Here is a 22,666-nt window from a genome sequence, read left to right as displayed (position 1 = left end):
CACAGACTACAAGTTATACCCAAGATGACTCTAAATATATCACGGAATTCGCTCCTGGACAACAATAAGCCAAAGACATGTTACTCGTAGATGCTATGTTATAAATTAGAGTTGAGTTCCTAAAGCCCATTTTAAGGAGGAATATAGAAGTCAAGGGGAACTAGAGGGTGGAAGTCACAGCACACAGAGTCAGAGACCTGAGTAGTTCTAATTCAGAGCTTTTATATATCAAAATGGTAAGTGAGCAATATAACAGATTGATTATTTTAAGTGAGTGAGCTCTGAAATCAACAAGTTTGCCTGGTTTTAAAACAAGAATCAACCCCTTATGACACCTTAGCAAGCTTGCATAACATTTCAAGCATTGTTTTCCTCATCTGTAAACTGAGAATATAAAACTACCATGAGGCTTTGAAAAAGACAGTCTATATAAAACATTTAGCACATCGCCTGGTCCCTGATAAGCAATTTTAAATACGGCAATATTTTTATTATTACTTATTAGGAGTATGGTTTTAAGAAAATAATTTCTGAAATTAATGTTTCTCATTTGAACAGTGGAAGGACTATCAATAACCATCTCTAGGGATTTTGTAGGGACTGAATGGGCACAAGACCTGAAACATAATAAGTGCTTGATAAATGATGGATAATTGAAATATATGTAAATGACACCAAGTTTCTTCCCAGAGGGGTGATGAGGGGCATGTTTATCATGTAACCTGTGTTTGAAGCAACACCAGTTAAAGATAAAATTCTAGATGAAGATATGTATGGGGCTAAGAGAGGTTTAAAATCTGTTCTAAGAAAAAATAAATACATGGGTCATGGAGCAGAAAGGACATAGTTCAGCTTCCTTATCTAACTACTTACTATCTTTTTGATTCTTTCTTCTTATACAATGATTACAGGTAAAATCCTATTAATGAAAAGCTCCAAGGGGAAAAAAAATTTGTTTTTAAAGGATGGCTCTCCAATTTCAAGAAAATCAAACTGATTGACATTATCAAACCTAGGTCAGTAATAGAAGCATTTAGACTGCTGCCTAAGGCTCATTTTAATGAGAACCGATCTGCAGTTAAACGTGGTGACATAAAAGCTCAGGTATTATTTTGCAGGGCAAGATACTAGGGTGGTCACTGTCCTCTTAATGACTGGAAGGGCTAGGAGGGTGGATCCAGCCTGGCCAAACCAGAGCGGTCAGAGTATCTTCTTATTAAGAAGAAAAGTGGCTCCTTGGTTCTCGTTAGTTTTACTGACTGCACTATAAAAGCAAAATTTACAGATATAAGTGGAACAAATAGCATAAAATAACCCTTTGAGCTACCTGGAGTCACACGAAATATTGTAAATAAAAACAGTATCCTTGGATTTGGTGCATAGAAACCAAACATTCAAAACAAATCACTGATATTGACTCAAAATGGTATACTCTACTGTTGCTAGTTTTCTCTGACACAGAGGTCAAAAGAATGAGACAGGGCTGTAAATAAGTTTAAAAACAGAAGTTAAAAATACTTTCAACATAGGAGGTGCAAGATGGAGAATTCTCTTGTTTTAGATCTAAGAGGTAAAACTCAACCTTTAGATTTTGAAGTGTTTCTTATGGCATTTCAAAATATGCAGAAGAAGTCTGCACACCTGAAAGATACTGAAGTCTTCTAGTTAAACAATTATTACCAACAGTGGAATTTCAGGAGTCTGATGTCACCTGCTAACAGTCACATAAGCAAATCACCGAATATTCCACAAGAACCAGAATAAAGTAGTAGGCACTGAGAACTAGCAGAGAGGGTGTTCCTGTCTTTTGAAAGGAGGGAGGTGCTTCCTATTTTATTCTCCATCAGACACTTGGGCTATACTTGAAATATAACCTCACTGTCACAATTTCTTCCAAATAAACAAGAAATACATGTGGGAAATCTGTAAACAGTTTGGAAATAAATAATCTAATTCATTAGGGCATGTAAACAATTCATTAAATGCAACAGATTAGAACTTAAAGTCACCTTACCTCAGGGTCATCAATATCCAAAGTTGCAAAATGGATACAAAATACTTATCCTGAACAGTCTCACTTTATATACTCGTTACCTAACCATAAACTGCTCACATACCAGAGACCAGACATTGTAACAACTGGATTTTTAACCACCAATAAAACTACAATAGTACAGCATGCACAGCCAAGTGTGCAAAAAATGATCTTTAATAGTCAGATATGAATATATATAAAAATTAAGAGCTTCGACTTTTGAATGCCTGCTGTGTATCCCAAAATGTATCAGACAATTTTGTGCATGCTTCTATTTCATCCTCTTAGCATCCCCATTCATTTAGTGTTACAGACAAGGAGCCTGAGGCTGAAAGAAGTTAAATCATCCACCAGAGGTCACATGGTCAGTGGCAGGGCTGCAACTCATAGTAGACCCCTCTACTCTGCCGGTCCTCTCTAAACAGGCAAGCACAGTTATTGGGGTGGGGTGGGGGACAGGACACACAGAGTCAAAGAGACTGTCGTTTGAATCAGGCCTCTGCCACCCAAAGGCCCTAGTGACTTGGGGCAAGTTTTTTCAATTCTCTAAGACTCAATTTCTGTACTAATAAAATCTGTGAGTAAGAAATACTTCCTAGGGTTAATATGAAATTTAAGATGACAAACTTGCAGTAGTTGGCAAGCAGAAAGCTCTTAATATCCACGGGTTGAATCTTTCCCGATGCACCTCACATGCCACTGCAGCGGTCCTCTGGATAAAAGACATCAGAGAACCCCTGAGAAGGCCAGCTGGCACGATACTTAATAGATTAAATCATGAAGTGGTAGAGCAACAAGGTAACTTAAATAAGATCCAGCCAAATCCTTTCACTGCATAGCTAAGGAAACCAAGGACCGGAAAATTAACACTCAAGCAGTTATTCGGCAGCCCGGCACGACCCAGAACCCAGATCCCTTCCCACCTTGAGTCAACAGCCCCTTCTACTCTATCACTCAGCTTCTCCATTCTCCTTTGGCTCCTCTTGCAAAAAGAGAGTTCAAGGCTATAGAATGTGTCCACAGCACCACCCAAAACGGATGACAAAAGAAGCAGAGTGGGAAGTGCCTGGCTGGTGGAGCATTTAATAACCTCAACCAATCACTTCGGGGAGGAACCTGTATTAGAACCTGTCCACACTGTTCATAAAATACATGAGCTCTAAAAGGGAGAAAAGCCAAATCTACGACGATCATGTGCACATACAAAAACTGCCTGTGAAAGGTGGACACTTTAGGGTTCAGTTTTAGAGGTGGAAGAAGAGCCCAAGAAACATGAAGCCCCTACTAAGGTTAGGTAACTAGTCATACGGGCTGTTCTGGCAGACACAGCTGGCTACTAACTGAATTAAGTATTAGAATAACAAAGTGAAGTAAGTCATGTCTGGGTCAGAAATAACAAGAATGATGTTATGTCTTTCACAGAGGAAGGAAAGAACACTGTTAAAAAGAAAAAAAAGAACAGAAGAAAACAACATATAAAACCTGTCCATCCCCCACCCTAGCTTTTCTGGGTAAATCCTTAACTAACAGTCATTTGTTATTGAGACTCTAATAACTCAGTGCAATTCCTGCCCTTTTCATTCTAGAAATGGTATAAAATACCATTCAGGATGATGAAAGGCAGTCATCTTTACTATGGCCTCTTTCTGTTCATTTCCTTAGTGAAATAAATTTGTCTATTCCAAGAAATCAATGAATATTTTTTAGATAGAATTGAGACGATTACTACCATTGTGTGCTGAATACACTCCTAATTGTTCATGCTCAAAACAGCTCCAGGTGGAATGATTTCTACTATTAGCAAACAGAGGCCTTTTCTGTTCATTTATGCAATATCTGCTGAGCACCTACTATGCGTCAGGTCTTACACTGATTCTTGGATAAGCACTGGTGAATCAAATCAATCTAATTCCTGCTCCTGTAGAGCTCTGAGTCCAGAGACAACAAATAGGTAAATGACAGTCAATCACAAAGTTTTGTAGGCACCATGGAATTTTAATAAGCACCAGAGGATAATGGGGGGTGGTGGTGGAGGGACTGCATCTCTGAAACAGTGACAGTAAACTGAGACCTACAAGGTAAGTGGGAATAGGCCAGGTAAAGAAGGGGAGAAAGACTGAGAAAAGAGAAGCACTGTTTTTTGTACATGTATTAAGTTGATCCGAGATCTGTTACCTAACTTCTCATAGGCTCCCTAAGAAATTTGTTTTCAGATGTATAGTGATGGCCTGAAACAGGGAAATATTCTGCACTGCTAAGAGGTAATTATATCAACAACAAGAGTAGTAATAGCTAGCGCCTAACTGAGCATTTACTGTATGCCAGGCACTCCTGAGTCATTTAATCCACTCAATTCTTGTGTGCGCGCGCGCACACACTTTCAACTGGATCTCATGAATACAATATTGGATTGATCAGCCTTAGGTTGATGACCATCCTAACGACCGGGCCAAGTACAAAAGCACAGCCTGCCTTTACTTAGTTATTTAATTAGCTATTGCTAATAACAGGTGTCCAAGAATCTTTAAATAAGACAAAAAGTAAGATCTTGACAAAAACCTGTATCAAACCCTATGGTCCCCTTCACCCAAGGTAATCATCACCCTGTACCCTGTGTTTATCATCCCTTTGCTTTCCTTTTTTATACAGTTTTGTTGCACTTATATATTTTCATTAAAAGTGTGCTGTTTCATTTTAGTTACATTTACCTCTATTAAAAAAAAAAAGATATCAGGGTGAATGTCACTTACGGGACTTAATTTTTCACTTATATTCCTGAGATTGACTCACACTGCTATGCCTGGTTGTAATTCATTAATTTTGACTCTTGTGTAACATCACCGTTTATTCATTCACCCTCTCAGTGATCGACACTGGGGTTGCTTCCAGGTTTCTGCTACTGTGTAGAGTGCTGCTATGAATATTCACAGGCACACGCCTGTTCCACGTGTGTCAGCTCACTCTGAGCCCAGGAGTGGGACTGGGGGTCCAGGGTGTGTGAATGCTTACCTTTAGAAGGTAAAGCCTCCTGGAGTCATCCGCTTACATTCCCACCATGTATAAATAAAACATGTGGATCCACATGTTCTTCAATACTTGGCATTGTCAGGCTTAATTTTTCTGACAGAAAAACGCATAGTATGGTAGCTATCTGAATTTGCATCTCCGTGACCACCAATGCCACGGAACATCTCTTCAGGCGTACCCTGGCCCTGTGTTTACTCTGCTGTCTGTCACTCTCGCCACTTTTCCTACAGTGCTGTGTGTGGCATTCTCACCGATTACAGTTTTTAACATATATATATATATATATATATATATTTTATTCTAATGCTCTGTCAGTGGTTATGTATTGGGAATAGCTTCTTCTAATTTGAATCTTGTCTTTTCACTTTCCTTAGGAATCTTAATTTTTCAAAAAGATCTTATTTTTAATTTAGTTCAATGTACGTCCTTTCTAGTCATATTTAAGAAATCCCTCCTTATCCCAAGGATTATGCTATTTTCTAATATAAATGTTCACTCTTTGGTTTGGACTTATATAAGTTTTTAATCTACCCAAAGTTGACTTTTTAAAAATGGCTTGAAGTATAGATCCATTTTAATCTTTTTCCAGATGGATTTCCCAGCTCCCTTAACTGTACAGTCTCTGTCTTTACCCAACTGATGAGGCAAGTAACCTCTGTCTTATACCAAAGCTCTGCGTGGGTCTGCTTCCAAGCTTGCTCTTCTGTGTTGGTCAATTTATCCATCCCTACACCAAACACTACAGTTTTAACTACAACAGCCTCAAAAGTTTGGATCATTAGAAGTCTTCCTATTCTACTATTTTTCAGAAGTGTCCTAGCTATCTTTGGTTCTTCTTTACTTTCACATAGATTCAAAGACCATTTTATTGAGTTTCATGAAAAATTCTCTTATCTATAGGTTAATTTAGGAGGAACTGCCACCTTTCTGATTTTAACTCTTCCTATTCTTGGACCTAGTGTATCTTTCCATTTATTTAGGTCTTCTTTAATATATAATAAATTTTTACCTGCAAATCCTGAACATTTTTTATTATTTCTAAGTACTTGATATTTTTTGATACTATATAAACGATACCTTCTCATTAACTGTTTTCCCATAGATGCATTTCTGCATACTAGCAGCAAACGTTTGTACATTAAACTACATTTTAAAAAAACTACATTCACTTTTGCTAAACTTGCCTATTTTTTTCAAATAATTTACCTGGAAATTACTTTAGCTTTTTTAATATAAATAATCACATCATCTGACAACAACTCGATTATTATTCCCAATTTACAGGTGAGAAAACGGAGACACAAAAATGTTACATATTGAAATCGGGATCTAGAAATATAATTGTATTCCTATGTTCACTGCAGTGTTACTCACAACATCCAAGAGTTGGAAACAATCTAAATGTCTATCGATAAAGAAAATGTGATGTATACATACAACGGAATATTTACTCAGCCATAAAAAAGAAGGAAATCCTGTCGCATACAACTGAACCTTGAGGACATTATGCTAAATGAAATAAGGCAGTCACAGAAGGAAAAATACTGCATCATTCCACTTATATGAGGTATTTACATAGTCAAGCTCACAGAGACAGGAAGTAGAACGGTGGCTGCCAGGAGCTGAGGGGAGAGGGAAATTGAAGGTTGCTGATCCGTGGGTATAATTTCAGTCATGCAAGATGAAAAAGTTCTAAAGATCTGCTGTACAACATTGTCCTTATAGTTAATAACTGTACTACACACTTAAAAATTTGTTAAGAGGGTAGATCTCACTATGTGCTTTTCTGCAATAAAAAAAGTTAAATAAATTGCCCATAGAAACACTGGAAACAGTAGAGCTGAGATCCAAATCTAGGTAGTCTGAACTCAATACTCTGTGACACTGCTTGCTATCATGTACATAGAAAAGAGTATGCAAATAAAATTTTACATATTTCCTATTCACATATTAAACAGTTTTGATTTTTTATACTTACACTGCAAAAATACTGTTTACTAAGGCTACATATGTAATAATTTATTTGAAATTAAGAGATGACTATATTTTAAAATTCTTTATATGCACCACATGTAAAAAGTTTCTCATTTTTACATCTTACAGTTAAAATTTTTTCTAATTTCTACTATTTTCATAAATAGATAAAATAATTTTTAAAATCCTACTGTTGGAAAATGTCACTTCTCTTTCAATCATAGTCAGGATTTTATAAATTTTTTTAATTAAATGTTTGGCATTATAACAGGCATGACAAGTAGCACAAAATTTCCCAAGATAAAAAGACAAGCTCCATAAATCACATACTCAGTTGTGAAACGATAATTCAGAATTTGAAGTATACCGGTAAACTGTTTAAGTGACATACAGTTTGACTTTAATTAGCTCAAGAAAAATGCTTTAAAGGAACAATTTTCCTTTTATAGTTAATGAAACATGAAATTTCTAATAGCAAATTTTTCCATTTCAGTTTTTTACTTTGACTTACTGCTTGGCAGACGCTGGCATTTCTGGTTTGAGTTACTCCTCCCACAAAGATCACACATGTCAGAAAAACATGAAAGCATAAGTTCACAAGCATGTGCCAGCCTTTGAGACTGATTCTAATCAAACTGTTAAAAGAAAAGGGAAAAAATAAGACCCAGGTTAGTATACTTGAAGCTGGACATCTTCAAGTTAACATTTCCAACTCATAAAAGGCCAGATGTAAACGTTTAAACATTTTATTAAAACATACTATCAGACACACACACACACACACACACACACACACACACACACACAGGGTTTGAGAAATCACTCAATACAGTTTCTTAACATTTTACTTTGCAGTACAGTAAAAAAGACAAGTCAAATGGAACTACTACATCCACTAAAGGCTAAACAAAATCTCCATAATAAGAAATATGTGAGCTTTTGTTAGTTACAATGTCTTATGACAGATGGATTACTTGTTCGCTTCCCAGAGATTTCTGCAAGGTGCCAAGCTCTATTTTTCCTGACTTACTAGGATAACATGGTCTAAATGCCCAGTGCATTTCTTCCTGGCCTTTCATAATGAAATGCTGAAGTCTCTCTTTTTTACATCAAAATCTCCTTGTTTCTTAACTAAATATCAAGAAATGTCACATATGTCCAGCTTAAAGAGGAAAATACATTCTAGCAAAACCTCTTGTAAAGTGAATTTCTGCTTAGAAAATCCTTTCAGCTCATTATTTCTCACCATAAAATAAAAATTTCTGTAGCTTTGCCTCCAATTAACAAAAACCATATCCCACACTTAAATTCCACAAACATTCTTAAATGCTGTCTATAAAAAAGAATATCACAGCAGGCAAGAATTTATAAAACAGAAATAATACCACAGTCTGGTTCTGGGAGACACATCTGCAGGTAACCAGGCTCTACATTATCTCCCCCCCATGCCCCAACCCCCAGCCACCAACACAGACTTCCCATATTCTTTCCCAGGTACAAACCCAGCAAAGTGACTGAGTGCTGTAGAAGATGAATTTACCATCACAGGCACTAATTATTTATGTCTTGAATTGTATGAAGTGAAGAAGGCCTGTAGGTATTCTGAAGTAATCGTCCTTACTTTGGAAGGATAGCATGGTATTAAACTCAGTTTTTTTTTTTTAATTTTATTTATTTATTTATTTATTTATTTATGACTGTGTTGGCTCTTCGTTTCTGTGTGAGGGCTTTCTCTAGCTGCGGCAAATGGGCGCCACTCTTCATTGCGGTGCGCAGGCCTCTCACTATCCCGGCCTCTCTTGTTGCGGAGCACAGGCTCCAGACGCGCAGGCTCAGTAATTGTGGCTCACGGGGCTAGTTGCTCCGTGGCATGTGGAATCTTCCCAGACCAGGGCTCGAACCCGTGTCCCCTGCATTGGCAGGCAGATTCTCAACCACTGCGCCACCAGGGAAGCCCTAAACTCAGTTTTATCCTAATTAAATGTGAAATAAACTCCACAGACCTCTATTCACAAAGTGTTATTTCTTACCTGTGATGGTATATATAACTGACGATGACCACTAAGAGGCAGAAGAGAAGAATGACAGCCGTGGTATAGACCACAGGGTGCAAGAGATTGGCTGCCTGGGTATAGAGTTCAGATCCCGTCAAATCCTAAGGGGGGGAAATGAAAGCATTATTTTAGGAGCACTTCTCTGGACATCTAGTTACTGAGATTTTCTCAGTGACTAAAACCTACTGATAAACAGAACTCTGGCCCTTACATCTCTTCATTTTATTCAAGGACTATGGTTCACGCTATTTTCCTCACACATTACTTTGCTCTCCTAACTCCCATGTGTTAACTACTCATGCAGTGTGTGTATACACATACACTCACACATACACACACACTCTTGTCTTACCATGGACCATCTGCTTTACAAATCTGAATACTGACTCTCCTATGAGGGTAATGGAGAGAGAACAGCAGTGATTTAGAAGGGCAACCACAGACTTCATCCTTTTTGATGCCCTTTCACCCACTTATCACTCTGTGCATTCACCAGCTGATAAAGCACAAAGCAGCAGCATCTTCAAGTCAATAAAGCCTAAATAGATCTCTCTAACCTCCCACAGTCAAGTTCAACAAATATGAATGAACCAGACATGGTGCAAAGCACAGGGACAGAGTGGTAAACCGTGGTTCTTGCCCTTGAAGAGCTGAAAGTCACAGGGCACTAAGATGCACAATCAGATCACAGTAATGTTTGATGAACATAAGAGCAGCCCGGTGATGGGAGCGCAGAGGTCAAAGATCAGTTAACAGTAAATAATAATAGCAAATCACTTACATAGCATTTACTATAATCCAGGCACGGTGCCAGCACCTTACACAGAGTAACCCTATGAGCTGGGTATATTGTTAGCCCATTTCATAGCCTGAAAAACTGAGGCACAAAGAGGTTAAGTGCTGGGAAGGAGGATTAGATCCAAAAAAGCTTGGTTACCAAGGTGTGATCCCAAAACCAAGGCAGACAGTGCCTTCCTAAAATGAAAACAGTGGATAGCTTAAGGCTTCCTTCCTTATAAAGGACCAAAGCAGGCTGGGAGGACGCCTGCACCCAGGCCGGACAACCAGGGTTTCAGGGTCAAAGCTGTAGATTTACCAGATCCTAGCACTAAACTCTCTTTCTAAACTGATTCTGAAAGCTGCAGAAAGGTCAGCTGGATGTGGGAGGGCGTTCATAACGGGTGCACCTCCAATCCGGAAGTTCTTGAGACAATTCCGGAAACTAGAAAAACTAGATGAAAGACAGGAGGGAATGGGTGACAGACAAGGACACTGAAGACGGGCTCAACGGAGTAGGGAAGGAAGCAGCACATTTTCCCATAGAAGAATCAGAGGCTGACAGTGTATAATTACAGATCCAAAAAGATCCTATTAGAACACCTTAACAAGCCCCTCACCGTAACAAATTACGAACAGAGGCCACGGAGCCTGACAAAAATCAGAGTTAATGGGAAACTGTGAGATACCACACAGAAAACTGCATTGCAGCCCAGGCACTCGACCCCACTGTGATGAGTCTCGAACATATAGTTCTTCTCTTTATTCGATAAATGTTAACTGGGTACCCACCATGGCAAGGCGCTACGCTAAGCACTGGGCATCAGCTAAATGCAGGACCCTCCAGGGCTGACAGTCTATAAACTAAGACTCGAAAAGGAAAATACAAGACAAAAGCCTACCGCCACCATTCTGAACCTGCCCTTGTGAGATGCCCGCGGGATCGGTCTATGGTACACAGCTTCAAGGTACTTGCATTCTGCTAAAAGTCCAGAATATTAGAGGAGAAATTAAAAAACTACTAGGGCAACTGGAACCAGTTAAACGCTAGCTGGAGTGCACACATTTCCCCTCGCTTTTATGAAAAGCTCCTCTTCCCATGTAGACTAAATAATTGAGGATAAACTTTCAGTGTCCAGAATGTGGTCTCTAGACTCTTTCCGTGCACTGCCTGCTTTCCATTCCTCCAGGAAATGTTCAAGAATACGTCACCACTTACTAGCTATATGATTTGGGGCAGTTACTGAGATGGAGATACCACAATTATCTCATGTGGCAGGATCTGAGGAAGGGGCAGAAGGTGTGTACGCGTTTCTTCCACCAGCCTTTGCAGAGAATAACAAGACACAGGCGGCTGGATATTATCTAATAAAACATCAAAGTGCCAGTTCAGTTCTCAAAATATGTCATATACAATATTTACATTTAAAAGAAATTAGGGCTTCCCTGGTGGCGCAGTGGTTGGGAGTCCGCCTGCCGATGCAGGGGACACGGGTTCGTGCCCCGGTCCAGGAGGATCCCACATACCGCAGGGCGGCTGGGCCCATGAGCCACGGCCGCTGAGCCTGCGTGTCCGGAGCCTGTGCTCCGCAACGGGAGAGGTCGCAGCAGTGAGAGGCCCGCGTACCACAAAAAAATAAAAAAGAAATAAAAGAAATCAGTTGTTTTTCAAAAGCCAAATGTGATATAGTATGAGAAAGAAGCTGGATGTTGACACAGAGGACCCAGACTCTTAAAATTCCAAGGTAGGAGTGCAGGAAGGAGCAAGTACTATTGACTGGTCACACAGAGCACTGCTTCTGCAGGGGCATTTTTGTTGTCACAACAAACTGAGCTTCCCAAGTGAAAGAGAACCTCTACTGAGAAACTGACCTTTGGAAAGGTGTGAAGAGCCAGAGAGTAAACGGTTTAGGCTTTGCGGGCCAAGAGCAAAATTGAGGCTATTATGCAGGTACTTGTTAACCACTTAAAATATAAGCATAAAATTAAAAACCACTCCTAGCTTTCCAGCATTTAGAACATCAAGCAAACAAACAAATGGCAGCTGACTGGCACAGGCCTGTGGGTCAAATGTCTGCCAGGGTTTGCAGACCTGCTGCCCAGTATAAAGGAAACAGATCAAGTTAAGAAACACCTCCTATCTTGATGACAAAAATATAAGAGAATACTATTTAAAATAACTGCGAAGATCGGGATAGGAAAGAAGAGAATTTAAAGATTAAAACAAAAGAGGTAAAGTAGAAATCCGAATCAAAATGATTTTCAATTATATTGGTCAACAATATAGGCTTTGTGATACTATAACGAAAACACTGGTGAATGGGGTCAAAAGGTACAGATTTCCAGTTATAAAATAAAGTCCTGGCAATACAGTGCGCAGTATGGGGACTATAGTTAATAATACTATATTGCATATTTGAAAGTTGCTAAAAGAGTAGATCTTAAAAGTTTTCATCACAAGAGAAGAAAATTGTAACTGTATGGTGATGGATGCTAACTAGGCTTACTGTGGTGATCATTTTGCAATATACACAAATATCAAATCGTTACACTGTATACCCGAAACTAATACAATGCTGTATGTCAATTATACCTCTACTTTAAAAAATTCAGTATCTACCTGTACAGGGAGAGGAGGTGACATCTCAAATACCCTCAAATCCTATAATTTCACTGCTACCTATGATTCTTGCTTTCACTCTTTCTCTTTTTATAAATGAAATCACTTATATTAAAAGAATTACTAAATACATGGTCCATAAATGGCCACTAGGAGACACCCATGAGAAAAAAAGTAGAAGTGTCATTCAGTTTGCAATATAGTGATATATAAGATAGGAAAAGCCTGTGCCTCTGGTGCTTACTCAACAGTCCGTCACTAAATGGTGATCCTAGTCCCTCTCTTTTATATGGTGCAAAGTTTAAGAAAATAGGCCAGAAAACGGAAAGTAAAGTTTTTCACCAAAATAAACTGCATCAATTCAGAGAATATTAGAATACCAGAAAGTATGTTAAAAACTGCAAAGATAGTTATTATTAAGGAACCAAATAAATGGAAGAAGAGTTTTTGAAATTCTTTGTTTACTTGACAGAGATTCACACATTTACAAGGGTTTACTTTTAGCCTAAGAATTACTAAATATAAAATTACTGGCAGCTTTAAATAATTCGTTATCATCATATCAATAATAAGAATAATTATAAATCAGTAATTGTTTAAACTCACCAGGATCTGAATAATGGAAGGAAGTCCAAAGAAAAACATCTCAGGGTACCCTCTGTTTGTCAGAGTATAAGTATTTTTAAGAGTTTGACAATAAAATTTTAAAATAGATCTGAAATCAAAAATGTAAAAAAACCCACAAAAAACAAAAAAAAAAAAACCCAAGACTATGACGTCTATGTTGCTTTTAATTTTTCCCCTAAGAAACAAAGCATAACTTAAAGATTTTAATCCTCCTACCACACACCATACACAAAAGTCAATTCCAATTAAATCACAGACCTAAATGTGAAAGATAAAACACATTTAAAGCTTCTTAAGGCAAACAAAGGAAAATACCTTCATGATTTGGGGGTAAGCAAAGAGTTCTTAAATAGGACATTAAAAAGTACTACTAAAAAAATTTAGAAAAATTAGAAACTCTGCTCATAAAAAGACAACATTAAAAGAAAAAGGCATGTGTATAGACTGAATGTGTTCCCCTCACAAAATTCGTATGTTGAAATCTAACCTCCAATGTGACGTTATTTGGAAATGCTGCCTTTGAGAGGCGATTAGGTCATAGGATGGAGCCCTTATGAACAGGATTAGTGTCCTTTTATAAAAGAGATACCAGAGAGTTCCCCTGCCCCTTCCACCATGAGAGGACACAGAGAGAAGACAGCATCTATGATCAGGAAGCCAGCCCTCATTAGATACTGAATCTGCTAACTTCTTGATCTTGGACTTAATTAAGCCTCCAAAACTGTGAAAAAAAAATTTCCGCTGTTTGTAAACCATCTACTCTGTGGTATTCTGTTCTGGCAGTTGAATTGATTAAAACAGGCATGAACTGGGAGAAGACATTTGCAATACATAAATCCAACAAAGAGCTCCTATTCAGAACTCATGAAGAATTCCTATAAACCAGTAAGAAAACAACAGACAACCAAATTAAAACTGGCAAGACTTGAGCAATAACTTCACAAAAGGGCATACCCAAACTGCCAATATGAAAATGAAGAGGTACTCAACATGATTAGTCACCAAAGAAAGGCAAATTAAAACCACAATGATCAATCACAACACAACCACTAGAAGACAAAAACTAAAGATTGACAATATCAAGCATTGACAAGGATGTGGAGCAATTAAAACGCATTACTGGTGAGACTGTAAACCAATAAAACCACTTTGGTCAATTGCATGGCACTACCTACCAAAGCGTATGGGTGCCTAGAACCTAGCAATTCCACTCCTGAATGCACATGTCCATCAAAAATCATGTGCACGCATATATACAATGGAATATTACTCAGCCATAAAAAGAAACGAAATTGAACTATTTGTAATGAGGTGGTTGGACCTAGAGTCTGTCATACAGAGTGAAGTAAGTCAGAAAGAGAAAGACAAATACCATATGCTAACACATAGATATGGAATTTAAGAAAAAAAATGTCATGAAGAACCTAGGGGTAAGACAGGAATAAAGACACAGACCTACTAGAGAATGGACTTGAGGATATGGGGAGGGGGAAGGGTAAGCTGTGACAAAGCGAGAGAGTGGCATGGACATATATACCTGCCAAACGTAAGGTAGATAGCTAGTGGGAAGGAGCCGCATAGCACAGGGAGAACAGCTCGGTGCTTTGTGACCTCCTGGAGGGGTGGGATAGGGAGGGTGGGAGGGAGGGAGACACAAGAGGGAAGAGATATGGGAACATATGTATATGTATAACTGATTCACTCTGTTATAAAGCAGAAACTAACACACCATTGTAAAGCAATTATACTCTAATAAAGATGTAAAAAAATAAAAAAAATAAAAATTAAAAAGAAATAAACAACAACAAAAAACATGTGCATGAATATTTACAGCAGCTTTTTCTTGATACCAGATCCTTGCAACAACCAAAATACCCATCAACAGTAGAATGCACAAATTTTGATATCTTTGCACAATGGACTACTATGCAGCAAAAAAAAAGAATAACCTGCTGCCACATGAAAAAACGAAGATGAATCTCACAGATGTAATGATGGGAAAGAAACCAGACACAAAGAGTGCATGCTGTACATTTCCACTTATATGGAACTGGAAAAACTTATCTACAGTGATAGACATCAGAAGGGTTAGCTCTTGAGATGACAGTGGAAATTAACTAGAAAGAAACATACCAGAGCTTCTGAGTGCTCAAGTAAAAGTCTTTATCTTGATGGCAGCTAAATATGTGTTCACAGATAAAAATATCAAGCTATATAGTTAAGATCTGTGCACATTGCTCAATTAACTCAATTTAACGACAGAAGGAAAGTGTTGGTCCCCCTTTGATTACCAATTCTACTTCAGATAATTTATCCTGCAGATTTTCTAATGTGTAAAATAATTTTGTACACGGAAATTACTGGAAACAAACAAAATTGAGGAATATGCAAATAAATTATGGTGAGATCATAAAATAATATTCAGAGGTGAAAAAGAATGAGAAAGTTTTTTAATACTGATATGGAAACTTTCAGAAAGGAAATTTAGTAGTGGGATTAAGAAGACATTTCTGGAGCCTGAATTCCAATTCCAACACTAACTACCTTTGAAAACTTCGTCATGGTCCTTAGCCTCTCTATGCCTTGGTTTCTCCACCTGTAAACTGGGGGTAATAACAGTAGCAGTACACTTCATGATGTGATCATGACGACCAAATAGGTTAATGCACATAAAGACTTGAGAGCACCTGGTATATAAATGCTTAATGAAAATTAGCCACTGCCATCACCACCCTCATATCATCCTAAAAATACCACCTTCATAAGGTATCAGCAGCAGCATAAGACATATTGTTCCATGGACATCATTATCGTTGTCATAAGATATACTGCTTCCCGGAAAAAAGCATGGTTTAGAACGTTTGTAGCATGCAACCTTCGTGTAAAAATGGAAGAAAATAGGACCATGTATTCATTTTGTTGTAATATACATGAAAATCTCTTCAATAATCTGTAAAAAACTAATCAGGGGTTACCTATTTTGTGGAGAAGAGGTGATAAGACAGAGGGTTGGGAGTTCAACTTTTCACTGTACATCAGTGTTAGAAATAACTGAAACATTTGATCCATATGAATATAGTACCTACTTAAGAATTATATAAACAAAAACATTGCTAGCATTCACATTCAATTATAGAGTAAATGAAACCAAAGTTCACTTTCATTCAGCAAGTTTTATATAAACAAAGTTTAAAAACTAGACGTGTAAAAACAAATGAATGCGCTCTGGTTTCACGTATTTCTAGGTGAATACAATAACAAAAGGGGAATCAAGGTATAGTGATTATTTTACCTTCACTACTATTACCAATTAAGTAGTAAGTACTATCATAAATAGTTTGGCCCTACTCATTCAGTTTTTTTGTTCCCTACTGACCCCAGCTCCTAGAAAGTTTCTTGCTCAATTGGCTACTTCCGATCATTCAAACAAACCCAGTTTCTGCTTAACTTTTTTCCTTGAGAACTTGGGATATAAATGGCTATCGCAGGATGTCTACTGAACCAAACTATGGTATCTCTTCGAGATTTACACACAAATACATTCTTTTGTATCATTTTTTAAATACAAAATTATTTAAAACCAGAGCAGGAAAAGTTTTATGGGCTAGCTGCCAAAACAGGAATTTAGACTTGCTATATAAAACCCAATATTAAGGCAGTTTTCAAGAAAAACAGCATTTTACCTATTGTTCATAGTGTCAGGCAAGGAAAAACAGATGTTGACTTCTAATTTTTTAAAGCTATTGCTTCTATCTTAGGCATGACTTATTTAAGAGTAGGTATGATTTCATTAACTTTGCCTTCATGTTTCATTAGCAACTCCAAAAATCCCATATATTAACTTTATTACAATTTTGTCAACAATTTCAGATACATCTCACCTTGCTGCCTCTAGGTGGCATAGCTATATTTAAGAAAAGCGAAAGGATATTCTTTGAAAATAGAAAAAAATCTTGGTGCTATTTCTTAGTTTTAAAGAATTGTGTATCACATTTTTTAAAAGATTAAAAGTATGAAAGATAAAAGAATAGCTTATTCCTTCAAGAAAAGGATTATACTAATTTAAATTGTTGAACAGCTAGGAAGTTCAAAAATAGATGTTTTAAACTGGTATTAAATTAAATAAAAATAAAAGTTTCACATGGTACAGTGTCATGTCTTTAACAATGAAGCTTATGAAATGCCTTTTGTGTGTGTCTGCGTTTCATTTCTCTTGCCCAACTTTTTCTAGTTAACTACTAAAAAAACTTCAGATGCTGCTGCATCTCTCTTACTTCTCCTTCAGTACTTCTCAGTTTCATGTTATTTTATAATCAAAACCTGAATGAGAAAACACTTTCAAAGTGAAAGAGAAAATGCTTCGTATTTTAATTACTGCTTCAAGCTTTCTTTGAAAGGTGACTACAAAACAATAGAATGTGAACTTACAGAAACCAGACTCAGACTTACAGAAATCAAACATCTATTTGTGAAGAGAGTCCTAAACTATCAACACTAACTTTAAGCCCAAAAGGACAGATGACTGATACAAACACAGCTGAGTCTTTGCTAGTGTAGACTTTACCCACTGTCAGCTGGGCTGAGTAACACACACATTAATCCTTCTGCCCTGCCAGATAATCTACTTACTCCTCTGCCTGTTTGGGACACTAGGTAATGTATCCTAAGTTGAGGAGCAAAGAGAAAACTAAAACACAGAATTGAGGAAAATCTACTCTAATTCAAGCTTGCTTCAAGACCATTTCCAGTGGTAGACCGCTCTTTTGTCTTTTTAAGAAAATAATACTTCACCTAAAGTAAAATATATCACGTTTCAAGATTATTTGGTGCTTTGATAAAATACTGTCTAGATGAGCTGGAGGCAGAAATCAGAATGCAGGCGTCCTCACTCCCAGGCTAGCCTCAAGCCATTGCTGGGAAATGTCCTTCACAGTCATCAGTAATTCCTTCCATTATGCTCTGAATGCATGTATACATACTCCAGGATGTTAGTATCTTATAATAACCACAATATGAAATAAAAACTAGCATGGCTAATTTCATAATTATCAACTCAGGCATCAGATTCACTTAAATGACTCATTAATAAAAAGATCTGTTCCTATACATTAATAACTGGTTATTCTACCAAAGATTAATAGACATGTAAAATGGTAAATAACACAAGACATTAACACTGAAGATATTTGGGTCAATACTGTCACTTGCAGCAACTAAACTGAAATTATCACCATTACTCTAAATTCAAAAGGAGTCTAAAAATTATGATGTGTAGTGGGATAAGGCACTAGATGGCAAAGAAGGAAAACCTCTCTCTGTTCACTGTGCATCTTTGGGCAAAATGAGTCACGCTTTCTGGGTTGAGAGTTGGACTGCATACACCCAAGATGTTACCAAATTTTAAGGTCAAGGCCTAGTTGAATGGATTTGCTTACAAAGTTTACTGAAAATTCCTATGCCAAATTCAATCCCATACATTTCACTTCGTAGTAACTCAATTTCCCTTTAAACTCAGAATTACACCAAAAGTCGCCTCTTACTTAAAGAGAGCAATTATGTCAAAAGTTTTAAAAAAACAATCTTCATTTGAGCTTAACTACGCATAGGGAAAAATGAGAATACTTAGTGTTTATGCATAACGTTAACGACTGCCGTACCATTAAAACCGCATAGTTACTAAGGGAGTAGCACTGAATGGTGGTGATATTTTCATCTGAGCAGAGTATACGGCACCCATCTGACGTCCAGCCTCCTTGTCCATTCAGCAAATCAAAATCCCACTGGGCGGCCACAGGATCTGCTCCGTGCGCAATTCGACGCAGTGTCACATTAACAGGGATGTGGTGGGTATCGATGTTCACACCATCTGGAGGATATGGGAAATAAAAATATTTCTGAAACAAACTTCATAAACAATTAAATGTCAACTTATCCACGAATGGGAACTCTGCAAATACCTTTTCTTCACTGGTGACTCATTAAAATGAGAAGGAACAAAAATAAGCATCTTTAGGGACAGGGCATGATAAAGTTGTATTGTCCAGTGACTACAGGATGACATATGCCACAGACAAACCTATTTTGGTGAGAATCACTGGGGTAACCACTGTACGCCGTTTTCCATCATCGGCCAAATTTGTCGAATTCCCGGTGGCTGGAAAAAGCTTTCCATTGCGGAATGCGATGAGTTGAAGCTTACAGAGAGAGTCATCACTTGGTCTGACTTCTCTTTTTTGCTTTGGTGAGAAAAGGGAAGGAGGAAGCTGAATAGAAGCCTCTACAATAGTATTCTGAAAATATATTTAAAAAAAAAAAAGACAGAAACAAAGAAGAGTTGTCATATTAGTAGGTAAAAACCAGGAGTATTTTAGATAGTTATGAATGTTGTCTAGTTATATGCTGAATATAGTTTTTAAATGTAGGTATGTGAAATTTAATAGTTAGAACAATTTATCCGTTAAGTAAACATCATATAATAGCATAGAACAAAAGAAGTAGAAAATGAAGAGAAAAGCAAACTCTATTTCAGAGCGCTAAAGTAGTGAACAAGGGATTATTTCAAGCTATAAAGTGAATTTTCCCGATAATGTACATTGCTGAAGTAGATAGCATTAAACAGAACAGGGATCCCAGTGACCACTCTTCACATGAATTTTACAATGACAAAATATGGTAAATGAGCACAAAGGGAGCATATCACAAATGTGAATATAATTAATTTGGGCTTCTGAAACTTTAAGGTGATTTATGATGGATTCCAACTGTCAAACGACAGAAGAAAGAAATTATACACAAACATAATAGAAGTTTAGATTCAGCAAACTTATTTCAGCAGAAGACTGAGACTAAGAAACACATCACGTTTAGGAAAACACAGTAACAAAGGAACAAGTGAAAATTCTGGCTGGGCAATGAGTGTTCTTCAGATTTCTTTATTAGGGATTTTAAAATTATAAATTATTCAGCATTTCATAAAAAATGAATCTGTACACCAGGGAGGCAAATAGTTATCTAAAAACATCCTTATTTTAAAGACATCACAAAGCCGCTTTCTTGGCACTCACTTCTCTCTCCAATCCAACATACACGATGCCAACAGAATTTCCTCTTCAACAAATCTGTCGTTATTTCAGTTCAAATAACACCTTGGTTCCCAAATGTTTAGAAACTATGGCCAAAAAATCCTAAGTATGCCATACAATTTGGCTAATTTCCTTGTCCCAAATTCATCCCCTAACTCTCCTTACACCACAAGACTGGACCACACTGAGTTTATCACTTTTTGAAATCTCCTTCTTTTTAAATGCCACTGTGCACATGTCAGCATCTCCGGCTGAAATGCTCCATGGTTCTTTTATTTGGTAAGCTCAAACTGGTCAGATTTGATTTTCAGTTTAATTCTGCTGGCAATGCAAAGGATAGAGGATCGGGACGAGAAAGGCTGGCAGCCAAGAGAAGGACGCTGCAAAGTTCTATAAATAGGGCTTTTGGTTGGGGGGGATGATTAATTACACGACTCGTCCAGATACTGCTTTTACAGGTAGGTGCTCCCTCCTCTAGACTCATGCAGCATTCTGTACACAGCTCCATGATAACTAATACTTAAAAGTAGCACTGTGGATCTCACTGTCTGCTCCTCTTAACTAGAGTAAGAGAATTTTTGAATGCAGATAATCTCATTTATTTTTGGATAGCCTATGTTAATAATAGTTCCTGGCACTAGTATTTGATAAAATAGCCCATTGTTTATGAAATTAATGAAAGTCTGTGTGGCATTTTTTTAAAAGGTTCTACTGAAGCAAATGATTGACTTCAGATTTAGTTTTTAACTGCCGTGCTTAGAACAATGTTGTAACACAGCAAATAACCATAAATATCTGTTGGAAAAAAGTATTTCAGAAGTTTGAATATTGACAGTTGAATATTACTTTTAAGTTGAGGATGCCAAGAAAATATTCAGTAGAAATATTTCACCTAAGAAAACATATGAAAAGGTTTCTACTATTCTCACAAATATAACTTGATAGGAAAACAAAGTTTATTATAAATTCATTCACTAATATAGTATATTTCTATCAAGTATATAAATTTCTCCTAAGTATATAAGGATGCATGTAAAAAAGGAAAAACATCAGTAGATTGATTTAATTAGAAGGTCAAAATCCTGAGGAACTGTTACATACCAGACATTTATTAAGCTTAAGTACTTTAAAATTCATAAAATAATTCTGTTGTGAACACAAAATAACTTGAAAACAAAGTGTAGCTCTCTGGAGAAGTTTTATAATAAATCAAATTAATTTAAAAGAAGAGGTCATACTTTACTTTCTAAAAGAGCTGAAAAAGGAAATGACAACTATACTTTCTAGAAGTATAAGCTTTTTTCTACACAAATTTAAACTTGTAAAACCATCCCGACAACAACAAATGAAAAACCTCAGGTGTACTGACAGATTCCTGAGAGATGAGAGCTACAAATTCAAGGCTGTTAGACACTTAGATTTCTAAAACATCTTTCAAAGTCCGATAAAGGATATTACTAAATAATAATTATAGGTCCCCTGGGGTGGCCTGGGGTGCTGGAAAAGCAAACTTCACCTATATCAATAATATTTAATTTTTATAGTAAAAAAGTAACACCTGCATATTTAATCTCCTTAAAAGAAGTACTGATCATTTATTCCAGAAAGGTTGTAAATGTAATGAAAAAAATCACTAAGGAACACATCTGTTACATTTACTGTGACTATACTTTTTGCCAGTTAGCCTGAAGACAAGAACACAAAGGTAATAATTTCATTTAACCATATATTCATTTTTAAACATATGGATTACAGCAATGGAAACAGATATAAACCATACAAATTATAGCTAATAAATCAGAAAAATCTCTCCTAAAAACCTCTAGGGAACCCTCATACACTGTTGGTGGGAATGTAAGTTGGTGCAGCCACTACGGAAAACAGTATGGAGGTTTCTTAAAAAACTAAACATAGAGCTGCCATATGATCCAGCAATCCCACTCCTGGGTATATATCTGACAAAACTGTAATTCAAAAAGACAACCTGCACCCCTATGTTCATATTCATTAGAGCACTATTCACAATAGCCAAGATACAGAAACAACCTAAATGTTCTTCAATAGATGAATGAAGATGTGGTACATATATACGATGGAATACTACTCAGTCATAAAAAAGAATGAAATAATGCTATTTGCAGCAGTATGGATGGAACTAGAGATTATCACACAAGAAGGAAGTCAGAAAGAGAAAGACAAATACCATATGATATCACTTATATGTGGAATCTAAAATATGACACAAATGAACTTATCTATGAAACAGAAACACAGAGAATATACTTGTGGTTGCCAAGGAGGAGGGGAAGGGGGAGTGGGAAGGGATGGACTGGGAGTTTGGGGTTAGCAGAAGCAAACCGTCATATATAGAATAGATAAACAACAAGGTCCTACTGTAAAGCACAAGGAACTACATTCAATAACCTGTAATAAACCATAATGGAAAAGAATATAAAAAAGAATGTATATA

At 37.0% G+C, this 22,666-nt stretch overlaps 1 protein-coding gene across 2 annotated transcripts in view; it reads right to left on the bottom strand.

The window, feature by feature from the left end:
* Positions 1-22,666, bottom strand: part of ADGRA3 (adhesion G protein-coupled receptor A3) — a 116,397-nt gene that overhangs the window by 5,204 nt on the left and 88,527 nt on the right. For both annotated transcript variants that reach the window (XM_029235563.1, XM_029235564.1), the window contains 4 exons: positions 19,191-19,404; positions 18,772-18,980; positions 9,067-9,191; positions 7,548-7,671 (listed from right to left, as the gene is read on the bottom strand). In XM_029235563.1, the coding sequence (XP_029091396.1) occupies positions 7,548-7,671; positions 9,067-9,191; positions 18,772-18,980; positions 19,191-19,404 (672 nt within the window). The remainder of the gene's footprint in view (positions 1-7,547; positions 7,672-9,066; positions 9,192-18,771; positions 18,981-19,190; positions 19,405-22,666) is intronic.

The sequence above is a fragment of the Monodon monoceros genome, unplaced genomic scaffold, assembly GCF_005190385.1.
Source record: "Monodon monoceros isolate NGI ecotype Baffin Bay Population unplaced genomic scaffold, NGI_Narwhal_1 Super_Scaffold_20, whole genome shotgun sequence".
NCBI lineage: Eukaryota > Metazoa > Chordata > Mammalia > Artiodactyla > Monodontidae > Monodon > Monodon monoceros.
The sequence above is the reverse complement of the archived record's forward strand: the minus strand, read 5'-3'. Positions and strand labels throughout refer to the sequence as shown.